The sequence below is a fragment of the Mus musculus genome, chromosome 8 (assembly GCF_000001635.26).
Source record: "Mus musculus strain C57BL/6J chromosome 8, GRCm38.p6 C57BL/6J".
In the NCBI taxonomy this organism is placed as follows: domain Eukaryota; kingdom Metazoa; phylum Chordata; class Mammalia; order Rodentia; family Muridae; genus Mus; species Mus musculus.
The window spans coordinates 48,642,623-48,658,836 of NC_000074.6; the positions used below are offsets into that span (position 1 = coordinate 48,642,623).

Sequence of the window (16,214 nt, forward strand, 5' to 3'; positions counted from 1 at the left end):
ACTGAATTTTTCTTCTCTCTAAACTCTTTGGAACTGCCAATTCCATGGCTAACAAAAAGATGTTGGCTTATGAAAAAAAAAAAAGATGCACTCTATGACTTGCTTTGAATCTCTGCTATCTTCCAACAGTGAGGGGTGTGGCATGGCCTCAATCGTCTTTTACTCCTGTAGGATGCTCCGGCCATCAAAATAGCATTAGCACCGCAGTGGTGTTAGCACCTCCTAATGTGAACTGTTGGTCTCTTGGCCAACAAATGAATGAAACTGGCTCCCCTTTAGTAACTAAACTCTTCTTTGAAGTTATACTAGAACACTGGGCATTTAGCTTGCATAGTTGTACAAATGTTGAACAGCATCTTTTTCTGGGAAGAGAGCCTCATTCACACTATTTCCAATGATGAAAACAGGCAGTGCAAACTCCCATGGAAAACTCAATGAAAATACAGCTTGGGTCCTCTGTTGGTATCATTCTGGTTCATTATTTACTTAACTCTTACTTGTTTTACTCTTTATATTGTAAACTATCACACAAACACACACACACACACACACACACACACACACACACACACACACACGTACATACATACATAATTAGCATTTTGTCTGACATCTCAAGCCAGTATAAAAACGAATAGAATTAGATAATGAATAACTCAGGAATCAATGAGAGGTAACTGGAAGATCAATACTCTGTCAAAGTTAGAGTAAATTAAACTACCCGAAGAGAGCAAAATTGAATTGTTTTTGAAGTTCTATATTAGGAATATTTGACTAAAGATAATGAAATGAAAGTAAAAGTATAGTTTTGAGTGGATCATTTATAAAGGTAGAAAGAAGACCTGTCCGGGGCTGGAGAGATGGCTCCTTGGTTAAGAACACTGGCTGCTCTTCCAGAGGCCCTGGGTTTGATTCCCACCACCCACAGGGTGACTCACAGCCCTCTGTCACTCCTCTTCCAGGGAATCCTCTGCCCTCTTCTGTCCTCTACAGGGGCCAGACACACACATGGTTCACAGGCATACATACATGCAAAAGAGCCATACACATGAAATAAAGTAATTTTTAAAAAGTTCAAAGAACCTGTATATCATTGCAAATTTTAATTCTTACCTTGAAGTAGCCATGGGGGGGGGGGGGAGGGGAACAAAGTCTTTTTTTGCATCAAGACAAAAAAAAAAATCTGTACCATCCTTGTTTAAAATCACAGTTCACAATTCCAATGTCTATTACATACCTATTACTGTGCTTCTCAGAGGTAAATGTAATTAATGAATGAATTTTTGCTCCTTCTGAATAAAAACTGAAATTTCAGAATAAATAAACAAATCTGAAATACTCCTATGGACACACATATGTAACACATGATATGGCCCATGTTCATATTGGTAAAAGCAATTCATTTCCCCTTGTTTCCTTCCTCAGAGGGACCTCATTAACAATCCATCTGAATGTTGCTTAACAAATAATCCCAACCAAATCTTGAGGAAAGAGTAAATCTAAGTTGAAGTCATCCCTGTCCAACTTAAAAAATCTCACCTTTGATGCTTTCTCTTCTACCTTTAGTGGGCATGTTCACTCTCACCAAATGCTGCCCAAATGTCCAGAACGTCAAGGCAAGGCTCTGGATGTTGTCCCCTAAGGGCCACTGGGAGGAATGAAGAGCACAACTTTCTTTCTCCCTAGGCACATGGTCTGAGCCTACCAAGGAAACCCATCCTTTTTAGTTATTAATACCAAGGCAAAGGCAGATGACCAGTGTGTGAGAGACTTACATTTTTTCTCTGGTTGGAAATTGCAAACTGAGAACTAGAGTTTACAAAGTTTTCCCTCCTGTTTTCTGGGGGTGGGGGTGGGGTGGGCGGTGAGGTAGGGAGGGCAATGGCCCATGATTGAAAATTTGTCATGATATGTAATTAAGAATAATAAAACTAATACACAATTTGCTAATATAATATTGAAAGGCTACACTACAAAGATTTGGAGTGAAAAACGATAAGTTGGCGCAACACAGGGCTCTAACAGATATTGAGAGTGTTTACTGTGCCGATTACAGGAACCCAGTGTCTTATCTACACACACTCTCCTTCTTTATTTTATGTAATATTTTCTTGTGTATTTATGTCCAAATGCAGTATCTGAGTACATACCTGTAATTTCCCAAGGAGTACAGTGTGAAGTGCAGACTACAGACTGTAAGGATGACTTCTGGATTTGCTAGGAAAACTGATGGAGTTACCGACTGTACAGAGGTGAATGGCAGGGGTGGGAGAGGGAGAGAAATACTGGCAGCATGGTTGTAAGTTTCTTTCTGTGGAAAAGGATCATCCTGGCTTCCTATTGGGGGGTTGGAATAAAGCCTGACTGCATTAAGGACTTACACTTCTAATCTGAAGACAATGGGTAACTGATGGTGACTTATATTGACTTTGGTTGAATGTAATGCATTAGAATATTCTACACCAAATCAATTGTTTCCAGTGATTTAAATGAAACTTTCCCACCCCATGAATAGGAAGGAAATGCCCAGAGAGCGGGAGGCAGCAGCAAGTCACACCCTGGCTTATATGACACTGAAAACTAGCCACAGATCCGCTCTGCTGTTACAAAACAAAGCTGACAGAGTTGCTTCATAAACAATAAAGGTGAAATATTATTCATAAACAATCATCTTTCTTTTCCAATACCATGCAACTCTACTGTTTTAATTTTCTCTTTGCTGCTTGATTCATCAGATAGAAACCACATTAATAACAGACTGAAAGAGAGGAATACTCCTAATATCAGAAACAAGGAAAAGATTTTTGGTTTACTGTCTGTATGTTAGTGCTGATATTCCAATTCTTCTTAGAAGCAGTGCTGACTAAAAACGTAAGCTTTCTTTCAATTTATTATTGCATATATACTTTTAAAAATATTATTATCCCATACTGGCAACAGGACAAAAAGTACCAGCAATTTATAATGACATCTTTTGGACCATGCAAAGTTGCTATTTAGCCTTCCTTAAATCCAATTTTTTTTTGTATGTGGATTTAATTGCACAGATAATCCAGTTCCCAAGGACATCAAAGGCCACATCTCACTCCTTACCAAGATTTCAGTTGCCCTCATCAGCTAGGAAGTTAAAGCCAATGAAATCTGTTCTTCAATCACTTGAGCCCTGTTAATAAACTATTCTGTGTGCTCATTCACCCATTCTAAGATTCTGCAACTTCTTTGAGTTATTTTCAAGAGGAATCTACAAAGACATCTTTGATTGCAACCTGGCTCCGGGGATCACTTTATAAACAGTTTTCCTATTCCTCGGAAGGTAACCGGAGACTTGATCCAATATAAGTCAGACTTAGTCTTTTCTCCCCCCTCCCTGCACTGTTTTTCAAAACTATATCTAACGCACCAAACACTGTTTGCAGAACTTAATAATTTGACATCAAATATTGATCCACCTCTCCCCTCCTCCCCGCCCCCAGCGGGAAAATCACCATACTATTCACAAGTATTTTCTTGGGCTCTACTACATTAGCATAAAAAGAACAGAAAGAGAGAAAGCATGGAAGGAAAACAGGAATCACAGTCAAGCGGAAGACGGAAGCGCTCAATGGCAACATAGTAAAGTAAACAGTGCGACTTACCGCTCTCACTGTCCGACCTGTTCTCGTGCTCCGTGTCTGTCAGGGTGAGGGCGGAGTTGGACCGGCTTGACAGGCAGGAACTGCGGCCCGATTTGACCCCCCTGCCCCAAAGTCTCATGGCATGCTCAGGGGACATCACTGCTTCGTTTTCCGTATCCGCATCTGACCCTGCACTGATGGAGTAACCTCTGTGAGGGAGCCCCATTTCCGCACAGAATGCCACTCCTCTTCGAGTTGCGGATTCACACACTCCTAACTGCCTTAGGGTAAAATTCTGTCCTAATTAGGGGGAAAGAGAGATAACAACTAGTGAGTATATATGGTTCCTGTGGTTTCGTTTCTTTTCATTTTTCTTTCAAAAAAGAAAAACCTCCCTGACAGAAACACTCATTCGTTCAGGCTTCACCCATGTCTGCAACAGCTTTGCCTGGCATACGGTCAAGTGGACGCAATTATGGGGCGAGAGGAGGCTCCGTGGGCTGCCTGCAGAATTCTGTACACACCCCGATGGTCACCTTAAACCCATAAGCAACTCCAGAGATGGATTCCTGGCTCGGCCATGAACACGAAACCCAGAGGGAAGAACTGGTTTCCGGTGGCAGAATTTGGCTTAGCAGATGGTGAAGCCACAAAAATGGCCATCTGTCCCTGTTTGGGTCCTAAACTATAGGGTTTTTTTTTTCCCCATGTACGTTCCACTTCTTTTGGTGGGAAATAAAATGTTTACCTCAGGAGGAAGTTACTGCTTAATTAGAAGCAGGCGTTTGGTCATTTTAAATGTATCTGCCCACCTTAACTCAGAAAGCAATAAGTGTGTGTGTGTGTGTGTGTGTGCAGGTATGTGTGTGTTTGCATGTGTGTATGTATGTGTAGTGTGTGTGTGCAAATTGGTGTACATGCATATGTGTACATATGTGTTCATCTTCATATGTATGCATGTGTGCATGAATACATGTGTATATGTGTGAGTCTATATGTGTATATGCAAGTGTATATCATCATGTATGAGTACTAATGGGAATATGTATGTATGTATGTATGTATGTATGTGTAACTCAACACTCAGTAGGGTAAAACCTTGAAAATTAGCATCCTATTTTCCTATCGGTGACTTTGTAGCTGTCTGGAGTTAAGAAACACCTAGAAGCATCCGTGTTGACCCAAGCAAACCAAGTTTTTCCACATACAGTGCACTCTCAAACGAAAATGGGAGGGGTTCTGTTTTTAAAAATTAATGAGACAATCAGGCTCCCTGAAAATAAATGGCTGTGAACTCTGCAAGCTTTTACTAATAAATTGAGCATAATAAAACTCATGACACTGCAATCACTTAAAGCGCAGGTATTTAAATTAGGTGACACTTCAGAAAGACCACTAACAGTAATGATGCTTCCCACCCTGCAGTTGCTTTTGAAATTTTAGTGTTTTATGACACTACGGATGAGAAGAACTTGAAAATGTTTTATTGTAGAGCCCCTGCATAAGGCTCTCCCATTTTTGTCTTGCCTATGTGAGAGGGTCCCAAATATAAGCACCTCCAGAAGCAAATGCATATGAAAGGGAGTAGGAGGCAAAGACTGATTTAAACACAACTTCTTTACCAAATCTTTTATGGATATTAAGTATTTATATGACTCATGGTCTTAATTTTCCCACTCCCATCTTATGGATCTACATGAATATTTTAAAGTTAATTTGCTGTTATGAGAAGCCTACATTATATTTTTAAGGAGAGGGTACTATAAATTATTTGTGATAAAATGGCATGTTGAATCTTCCACAACGTAAATCAAACATAAGACACAATACAGTAAATATTTGCTTGTAAAGCTATTAGGCCCCTCCGGGCCCGGCACATTTAAACCTGTGTGGTTAATTGTTTGATTGCTGTGGTCATATCAGAAGTTGGGATCATCTTTATCTCAGTCGGACTTCCAAATAGATCCTGACAATGACACTCATAAATAATGAAAATCGGTTGCTACAATTAGCTGGAAATCAAACTGTGCTTATCAGAGAGATGTGAATAAGCGTAGGAATAAAATCAGCATGTAAGGAAAAAAGAAAAGAAAAGGAGGAGAAAAAGGGGAAGCTGCTTCTGTAGATTGTGCGGAGGTAGGAAAGCTTGGAGGGTTATGCGGTATTGTCTGTATTTGTAAAAAAAATAATTCACATGGACTTTACCTACGAAAGTCAGTAAAAACAAGATTGATGCCCTGCAGAGGGTAAATGGATATGCTGAGGAAGAGTCCTCTTATTGTTATTTACTGGTCACTTTTAAAGTACTTAAGTACTTCCATCAAACATACAGATCTTGGAAATTAGCGCACAAAGAAATGTTCAGAGTAGGCAAAAATATATGAGTTTATTCTCTGAATCTCGCTCTTAGCCTGGGAAATGTCTATAATTCCAGAACAAAAATCCAGAATTCTCTACTTCCCGAACCAATAACTTGAAACATTTTCCAAGTTAATGACTTTTTACTCGACTGCCATCTTGATATAAAATCTACATGGAAGGAAAGCAGACAGCTACAGTCCTTAATTGCTCTCTAGGTAGGTAAACAGAGCTTGCTTTGCAGCTAAATATCCCGCACATCATCCTTATGGAAATACGGACAACCCAAACCCCAGAACTATTTGACCCTCTGCAGTCGGTGACTCACAAGAACTCAAATCTCCTCAGGCTAGTCCTAAAATTTAAACTATAAAGCAAACACAACAGCAGAGACCGCCGCTGGATATCTTCCACTGAACTACAAGGTTTATTTTTGTTTCCAGAAGGACACTGAGCTCCACTTCAGATGCATCTACGTTAAAGCCACCCACGAGTTCGGCTGGGATGTCTTTCCTACATATATATCTGCCAGGGTGTTCATGATGTGACCTAAATGGTGATTTCTGGACCAGAGACAGGCTTAGTGGCACATGCTAGGCACAGGTAAGGTGCAAGAAGAGACACTTGGCACTAAAAAGGGAGATGGATGGTTTATGCAAATGTGAGAGAGCCCTCAACGTATACTGACAAACAACAACTATAGAGGGCCATAGAATTTAGGTATTCACTTTCAGATCCTTGCATTACCTGGGGAAGCTGTTGCTTACTGGTGCAGTCTGCTGCCATTGCACACTGCTTCGCCCAGACTTCCAACCCTCCTGCCGGTGATCCCTCTTCGGGGTTAGGCATGCCTGAGTTCGAGGACCCTCTGCTTGAATGAGCTTTCCCTTGGGAAGAAGTAATCATCAGGCTGGAGTAATTAGTCTATCAAAGAATTTCCCTGTAGGACAGGCCATCCTTAATAAGAAACACATGCAGTTTTGACAAATATAGAGGAGACAGAGGGAAGAAAGGTTCCTGGCGGAGAGAAGAGACAGCTGGTAGGGATGAAAGAGTATGGAAAGTTGTGTTGAGCTGGCTTTGGCTTAGGGAAGGACTGGGGGGCGGGGTGTGACAGAAAGGAGTAGAAACAGAAGAAGACACTTAAGAGAGGACCACGAAGGATAAGCACTTGTGAGCTCTGTGCAGGTAACAAGGAAGACTTAGCTTCGGATTCTTTGCAGTAGCTCTAATTGTATTCATTGAGTTTCTCATTTTGCCTGTTACGCTCTTCTTTAAAATTAATTGTTTGTCTAAAATTGGCAAACAAGTATTTAGTTCTATCCCGCACACTTTGAATTTTGGTAACCTTGATCAGCAGGGCCAACAGCAGGTCTACCCATTACGATTTGAAACCGGACCAAGACAATAAATTGTAGCAAGAACAAAGTACACCTGAGGGCGGAATATGCTGTGATTAAAATGCAGCATTAGCGTGGATTAGATTAGCCAATTCTGTTTTATGACAGTCATAAACTGAAAAATCTATACAGGAAAAATTGAATAAATAAACCGAGGCAGGCTGTATCACTTTAAAATAAATTTATACTAAAAAAAAAAAAAAAGGAATTGGTATATGTGACAAAGGAGACAGGATGGTATAAAAACAAATACATCAAACATGACAGCATGGCACCTATGCCTTAAATAAATGAGGGGAATCAGAAAAAAATGGCTAGCTAGCTATACAGCCTATCTTCCTATCTCTTGAAGCACCTAGAACCTAGTCAGATCGGGGAGGGACTTTCCTTTTTTTTTTTTTTTTTTCCATTTTTTATTAGGTATTTAGCTCATTTACATTTCCAATGCTATACCAAAAGTCCCCCATACCCACCCACCCCCACTCCCCTACCCACCCACTCCCCCTTTTTGGCCCTGGCGTTCCCCTGTTCTGGGGCATATAAAGTTTGTGTGTCCAATGGGCCTCTCTTTCCAGTGATGGCCGACTAGGCCATCTTTTGATACATATGCAGCTAGAGTCAAGAGCTCCGGGGTACTGGTTAGTTCATAATGTTGATCCACCTATAGGGTTGCAGATCCCTTTAGCTCCTTGGGTACTTTCTCTAGCTCCTCCATTGGGAGCCCTGTGATCCATCCAATAGCTGACTGTGAGCATCCACTTCTGTGTTTGCTAGGCCCCGGCATAGTCTCACAAGAGACAGCTACATCTGGGTCCTTTCGATAAAATCTTGCTAGTGTATGCAATGGTGTCAGTGTTTGGATGCTGATTATGGGGTGGATCCCTGGATAAGGCAGTCTCTACATGGTCCATCCTTTCATCTCAGCTCCAAACTTTGTCTCTGTAACTCCTTCCAAGGGTGTTTTGTTCCCACTTCTAAGGAGGGGCATAGTGTCCACACTTCAGTCTTCATTTTTCTTGAGTTTCATGTGTTTAGGAAATTGTATCTTATATCTTGGGTATCCTAGGTTTTGGGCTAATATCCACTTATCAGTGAGTACATATTGTGTGAGTTCCTTTGTGAATGTGTTACCTCACTCAGGATGATGCCCTCCAGGTCCATCCATTTGGCTAGGAATTTCATAAATTCATTCTTTTTAATAGCTGAGTAGTACTCCTTTCCTAAGAATGACATTTGAAAATACCTAGTAAGAGAACAAGTGTACAGAGTGATCTCTCTCTCTCTCTCTCTCTCTCTCTCTCTCTCTCTCTCTCTCTCTCTCTCTGCTTTGCTGTGTGTGTGTTTTCAAACAGGGTATCACGTAGCTAGGTTAGCCTGGAACTGACCACAGTTCCATACTGAGCCTGTGCCTGACCTTGAACATTGATCCCTCCTTCCCATACTCTTTCCAAACGCTGGCAATCACAGCTGTGCGACACCCCACTGGCTTTTACGTGGTGATGGGGATTGAACTCAGGGCTCCATGTGTTCTAGAGAAGCAGTCGACCAACTGAGCTGCACGTAGTAAGCAGCTCCTGGGAGATCTAATTCCCAGCCCGTGCAATGCATGCACTTAAGGTGCATAGCTTAATAACTTTTTTAATGAGAATCACAGATTTCTGCAACTATGACCACAATCAATTTTTGAATATTTTTGTTATCTCCATAAAAGATCCCACAATTTTCAGTTCTCTCCCTTTTTCTGCTTACACCCTCTCTCTGCTATCCCTCGGAAACCACCAATGGGCTTCCATCTCTGCATATTGCTGACTTGAGGCATTTCAGAGACGACTCTATAGTGTGTGCCCTTTTGCCATCGGCTCGTCTCACGGAGCACCATATATTTCAGTTCAAACATGGGTTTATGAGATGGCTCAGAGAGTAAAGGGACTCACCCCAAGCTTGACCCGAGTTCCATTAGTGTACCCCAAGTAGTAGAGGCGAGAAGCGACCCCCACAAATTGTTCTCTGACTTCCACATTCACACCTTAGCACATGTGTGCCCATGCAAATACATGTGCACACACACACACACACCACAAACAAGCATGTATGCACAATAAATAAATGCAGATTTTGAAAAAAAATTAAAAACAAAGACAAAAACATTTTAGCCTGTATCAGAAGTTTATTCCTTCTTATCTGTGAAATTTACAATGGATGGATGCCATCTTTCTCCTATCCATTTGTCAGTCAGTGGTATTTGGGTTGCTTCCATCTGGGGGATACTATGAAGATGACACTAGGAATATTTGTACACAAGCTGTCATGGGTGTATGTCTTCATCTCTCCTGATTTCCGCCTAGGAGAGGAGCTGCTGAGTCACAGCACAGTTTTAGATGCTTGAGCTTCTGAAGACCCGCCAGATGCTCTCTACAGAGGACACACGGTTGTATGCCCGTCTTCAGAGTACAAGGCTCCCAAGTTCACGTTCTCACCACCACTCAGCTCGCCCAGTTCCTTCGTTAGGACAGCACACTCTGAGCAGGGTCTTAACTTTGCTGTGAATCTTTGGAATATAGGTCATTGATATTGACTTCAAGGAGAAATCCAGGAATCCCTGTTCTTTGTTGAAAGCTGTTTGTTCCATGGGCGTGCATGCGATGAGACTCCAGTCACAAGCCAATCTGTATCCCTCTCTCTTCCAATATGCCACTCTGATTCCTTAGAAAATGCCTTCCCATTGAAATAACAGACACCCTTTAGTCAGATAATTTATCTTAATAACTACATGCTATACCTCATTCTAAATGTGTATAGAAAGAAACGTTTACTATAGCATCTATGCAAAAATTTAAAAAACCCATACAAATGTTTACCAGACAGTGACTGCCTGGGTGAGATGCATATTTTTGCTATGGAACACTGCATGGATAACTTAAAGCAGAAATTTGGACTTATATCTTCAGATCTGGAGGAAAGCCATGCATATATATTTTTTTAAGTTGGAAGTGTCCATTGCACAATAACTTGTGTGGTATGATCACCCTTTGAGAAACTCAGGGAGAAACACCAACCAACAGATATAAATGTGCTAGTATTTTAAGCATGAATAAATAGAAGGAAATGTAAATAACTATGATGGTCCATTTAGAAGAGATTGCACACAAAGAAAACAAAACAGAAGAGGTCTGAAGGTTTTTTTTTCATGATTACTATCTCAATAACTAAAAGGAAAAATTCAAAACATTTTCAAAACTAATTTTGCTCATTTGCTTTCTAATAGTTCTGATTCAAAACCACCTTCTCTCGAACATGTTGTGTTCCAAGACATTTTTCCTGTTTTAAGGAAATGAGGTTGTATACGTTTTCCTTCTTCATGCATGGATCGTCTTAAAAGATGATAAAAATCTATTTTTCCAAAGTAACAACCGTAAGTCACATACGAATAAATGGACAGCTCAGTCAGTATGACACTAAAATAAAAAGATCCACTATCACGTTGTATCATTTCTCTTGTCGTGCTGAATGAATGAATTACTGAATGAATGACGTCATTTGTTCTCAGGCATGGCACTGCATTCTTTCACTGGTCCAAAACTACAATTTTCTATTAAGTTTTAGTAGAATCCACATATGCATCCACTAACTAGGGCTCCCTTTTGGTGTGTGTCCACAAGATGTAAGATGATGTCACAGTCATAGAAACATTCACACATGTAAATATCTCTTCCTTCTTTCTACTTCAACGTTCTCACATCCCCATTGCCACTTGGCGAACAGAATGCCTATCTTCACATTTGCGAGGGAATTTTACTTTACTTCTGTGCTGGGATTTGAACCCCTGGAGTTCAAGCATGTTTAGCAAGTGCTCTAATATTGAGCTATAGCCCTAATGTTTCAAACTTGTCTTTCCTTCTTTAACATTTGATTTTTATTCTAAGTGTGTGTGTGTATACAAGTGAGTGCAGTGTTTCAAGAGGCAAGAAAGGGGTATTGGATTCCTAGGAGCAGAAATTAGAGGGAGTTGGGGGCCACCCAATAAGGAGTTCAGATCCCCCACAAAGCTGACACATGCTCTTAACCACACTAAGCCATCTCTCTGGCCCTCATTCTTCAATATTTTATTATCACAATGACCAAGAACCTGACAGAAGCAACTTAAGGAAGAATGACACTTGTTTTATTTATTTATTTATTTATTTATTTATTTATTTATTTATTTATTTCAGCTCCTTGTTTCAGAGCAATCGATCTCTCATGGGGGAAGAGAACAGCAACAGCGTATGCCAGGTGGGGCCAGGAAGCAGACAGAAGGGGATGTCAATAATCAATTAATTTCCCTCTTTTTGTCCTTTTATTTCATTAGGTAATCAGCCTAGGAGATGGTGCTACCAGCCAGGAGAGGGCATATCTTCCTCTCACTTAATCTCTGGAAAAGTCCTCTCAACAAAGTCACATGTGATTTTTAGGTAATGTAGGCAAGTCACCATTGAACATTAACCATCCAACTGTGCCATATCAGTGAAGGAGTATTATTCTATATGCCACTATGGAGAAAGGAAAAAAAAAACCCGGCATATCTTTCTCTTCCCCACGGATAACCTTCAGTTTCCAGAGAACACTGACAACGACCTCTATGCTCCACACTTCTTACTCTGATCACGCCTAATGGAAGCCTCCGTAGGAGCGTTTCTCAACCTTTGGGTCACAACGCCTTTGGTGATCAAAAAACCTTTCACAGAGGTCATATATCAGATATCCGGCATGTCAGATATTTACATTATGACTCAGATCAGTAGCAGAACTATTATTATCAAGTAGCAATAGAATAATTTTATGGTTGGGGGTCGCCACAATATGAAGAACGATATTAAAGGGTCATAGCACTGCCTAGGGTGTTCCCTCCACTCCCATCTTGAATGCAGCTATGAATGGTCCCTCTGCCTATGGAAATCCAAAGTGCTCACCATAGTGCATTTGCGAGTTTGGTGATAATGAAAATGAAAAGGAAAATGAGAATGAAAAAAACCCCAAGTACTTCTTTAAGAAGAAAAAGCAGGGATGTGTTGGATATCACGTATTTCTTTTCCAGACTAGATTTACGAGGCATTCGAGGAAGGGGACTCATACACAGACTGAAGGGCAGGTCTGGTGGAACAAGTGAGAAAACCTAGGTCCTGAGCCCACTGACTTTAAAGAAGGAGCAACTCTAAATCCTCATCAAGGATTTATACGCTCAACCTTGAAAAACTGATTTTAGCAACTATCTGCAATTATAGCGATGCTAAAATATTTCTTTTATCAAAAGGTATTCTGAGAATGAGTTTGCTTTTTACTTATTAATAATGCCATTAGAACAACCCAAGACCCTGAGATGATTATACCCCTACAAAAGATCTGCTGGTATCTGATAGGCGGACTGCGGGAGATGCTCGTCTCAATATGCATATGGTTTGGCCCAAAGCAGCAGGTGTTTAATAATTGTGACTGAAGCGGCACCACAGTGCTTCACAATGTGTATCCGAAATTGGCAATGTGGCAAGGAACCGGGGACAAGTTTAGCAGTAAGCTGTGGGCTCAAGACATCAGACCTATAAAGGCCAAAGCAGGAGGAAGGATTACTCCCACTGTGTCCCGAGGAGAGCGCTAAGCTACATCTATCTACTCACACCTTCTGGTAGGTAATCTACAAAGCTGCTTGACCATCAGGCCTGAAAGAAGAGCTTGCCTACTTAGCCAAAACGAGTTAAAGATCAGTTAGGTAGGGGAGCTAAAAGCAGCCGCTGAGAGAGAAACACTAACAAGAAACAGGGATAAACCGGGGCTACTTAACTCCTGTCTTTAGTAGAGAAATTTAAGGTTGAGTAAACACGACCATCTAAATCCTTTAATCCCGCCACTGACATTTATAGCAACAGAGAAGGATTAATCATTTGATCTCCAAATGAATCATTTCATGCAGTTAATATTTAAAAGTAATAAACTTCGGAGTTGCAGTAATTAGCCTAGTGGATCTGATGAAAGCCTCGGGGGTTTTTTTTTTTTTTTTTTTTTTTTTTTGTCTCTTTTTATAAAACCCAATTTTCAAGATACTCACAAAAAAGCAAAATTTCTTCAGCTCCGGTAAAACAGAAACCAGGAGACAGGGCCTGGGATTCTTCTCATTTTTGCAGGATGACAGAGGTGAGAGAGAACACTTGGGAAATGAAAAGTTTGGGGTCTAACTGGGAATTCCTAGAGGCATTAAGTGCTAAATGGTAAGACTATATGCTCATATTTCTTTTGAAGTCTACAATCCGTTCCCATTATTCATTTTAATGGCATCCAAGACTAAACCAAATTTCAGTCTTTAAAATTAAAAGCATTTTCCTCTTGGCTCTTGAATCTTCCTCCGACAATTGCCAACATGTCTGAAGGCTTAATATATTTTTATACTCCAAAATTATACAAATAAATAAAATATAAGTAAGAAGAACAAGAGAAGCATTTAGTTCCATTTCGTTCCCAAAGCCAGAGTAAAAAACAGTGCAGTCACGTAGATACTATGATTAATATTTTTGCTTCTCCTTATTTATTGGTGTGTGCAACGGCACACACAAGTGTGCACACAAGGGCATGCAGGTCACAGTGTGAGTATAGAGCACGCGTGAGGAAGTCAGAAGACGATTTATAAACATCAGTTCTGTCCTCTCACCATGTCTGTCCGTCCCAGTGACCAAACCTATAGCTTCAGACTTGGCAGCAAGTGCCTTAAACCCACTGAGCCATCTTGGCAGCCACACATAATTAGTATTCTAACCAAAGGAGATATTAATACTATTTTTATATCTGCCCAATGCTATCTGTGACATTATAAAATTATATGTGTAACCTTCCTGTCCTACATTTTAAGGAATATGAATTCAATTCTTTTCATCTACCTGGTTCATATACCTACGGAAGCATTTAAACACTATTTATCATTTTGGTGATATTGCCATAGTCCACTGGCTCCGCCCACTCAAAATCAACTTCTAAGTTCTTAAAAGATTTTTTTCTATTTGGAAACTGAAGAAACATTTGAAAGGCAAGTTGCTGTTGATGTACCACCACCTCTTAAAGTCTCAAAGCCTAATCGGGGATATGTCATGTGTGTTATTACTGTAATGTGGGGATATGTCATGTGTGTTATTACTGTAATGTGTAGATTGTAATCATTTACACAACAGGGCTCTGCAGGGCAACAGCATCTGAGGCCATTTTTTAAAAAAATTGACGATTGTGGTTACAGCTCGGTGGAGATCATGTGACTGCACGTGGTACCAAATGACGTCTCACCCCAGCTAAACCTGGATGAGAGGAAAACTACAAACCCCCAACGTGCCACATTCAATCACCCATGTTTGGGCATGTCTGCTTTTGGCTCAGTTTTGAGATTACTGTTTAAGAAAGTTTCATATACAATAACGCTCATCATCCCAAAGCAGGCACTGAAGGCTGCAAGAAACGCAGCCACCACAAGCACAAATCAGCTATGGCGCCCGCCTCTGCACTGAGCGCGGCAAGCTCTTCTATGCCCTATCAAGACTAGACATGCACTCTCCTGCCTCTTACAGTTCACTCCTGACTGCCCTCTGAGCCATGCTAACGGGGCCACATAACATGGATTCTGGATCCTTTAGATTGTGGAATGTTTCTGAAGTCCTTCCATGTTGTCACATGTCACGCATCACTCTTTGGGACTGTTGGGTCACTCCGTTGCATTCGTTTACCTGGTTTTCTCATCTTCCTCCAGGCCCGTTATGAATATGGTGGCTATGAACACATGTTTTCATTTGTTTCAAGTAAATGCTTGGGAGACGGATTCTTGGATCCAGGAGGGGGTGGTGGCGGTGGCAGTGGTATTTTTAACTGCCTGCAAGAAATTGCCAGTTTCCAGAGTGGCCGTGCCAATTTGCATTTCACATTTCCGTCGTCGACGTCTGAGAGCCACGTTGTCCCACACTCACCCTTATGTGACGCTGCGAATGATTTGCCCTTGTACGCAGTCACGGTGCATCATGGCTATTTATGTGTGCATGATGGGGGGAGGCACGAGTACGCCACACCTCACATGTCAGAGGGCCTGGCTCTCTCCTCCACAACTTGGGAGATGGGACTGAACTCTGTTCATTCATCAGGCTTAGCAGCAAGCTCCTTTAACCTATATAACCCATGGGGACTTCCTGTCAGACTTATCTATCTATCTATCTATCTATCTATCTATCTATCTATCTATCTATCTATCTATTGACTGATTGATTGACTGACTGACTGACTGACTGATTGAGACACCAGTTCTCACTGTGTATCCTGGGCTAACCTGAATGTTTTGATCATCTTGTTTCTACTTTCCAAGTGTAAGAATCACTGAATACCTTCCACAACCAGACTTGCTTCATTTTTACAGCTCTAGTGGATGAGTTAGAGGACCCTATGGTACCTATAACCATTATCTCTTTTGAGGCTAATGATGTTTAGTCCTCCCTCTCGTGCCCATGCCTGTCCAGCATCTGTATACGTTTAAGGTAACATTTCTTTTAGAAGTTTCCTTTAAAATGCAGGTACTCTTTATGTATTCTATATACAAGTCCCTGGTACACACACACAAACACACACACACACACACACACACACACACACACACACACACACACACACACACATTGTCTTTTTCATTGACTCTAGCTTACATTCTTCATTTTCTTAAAGGTATTTTTATAAGAAGAACTATTTAATTTTGATGAAGACTAATTCACCAAGATTTCTTGTATATTCAGTCTTTTGGTAACTTAAGCAAATTTGCCTATTCTAATATATCCAGAACACGACTAGTTAGTTG

The 16,214-nt window shown here is 40.8% G+C and overlaps 1 protein-coding gene across 20 annotated transcripts in view; it reads right to left on the minus strand.

The window, feature by feature from the left end:
• The window catches only part of Tenm3 (teneurin transmembrane protein 3), a 1,297,160-nt gene that overhangs the window by 416,958 nt on the left and 863,988 nt on the right, over nucleotides 1-16,214 (minus strand). For 19 of the 20 annotated variants that reach the window (NM_001145937.1, NM_011857.3, XM_006509405.3 and 16 more), the window contains one exon: nucleotides 3,636-3,914. The exons of the other annotated variant lie outside the window; for it this stretch is intronic. In NM_001145937.1, coding sequence (NP_001139409.1) covers nucleotides 3,636-3,914 — 279 coding nt within the window. The remainder of the gene's footprint in view (nucleotides 1-3,635; nucleotides 3,915-16,214) is intronic. 20 annotated transcript variants of the gene reach the window in all.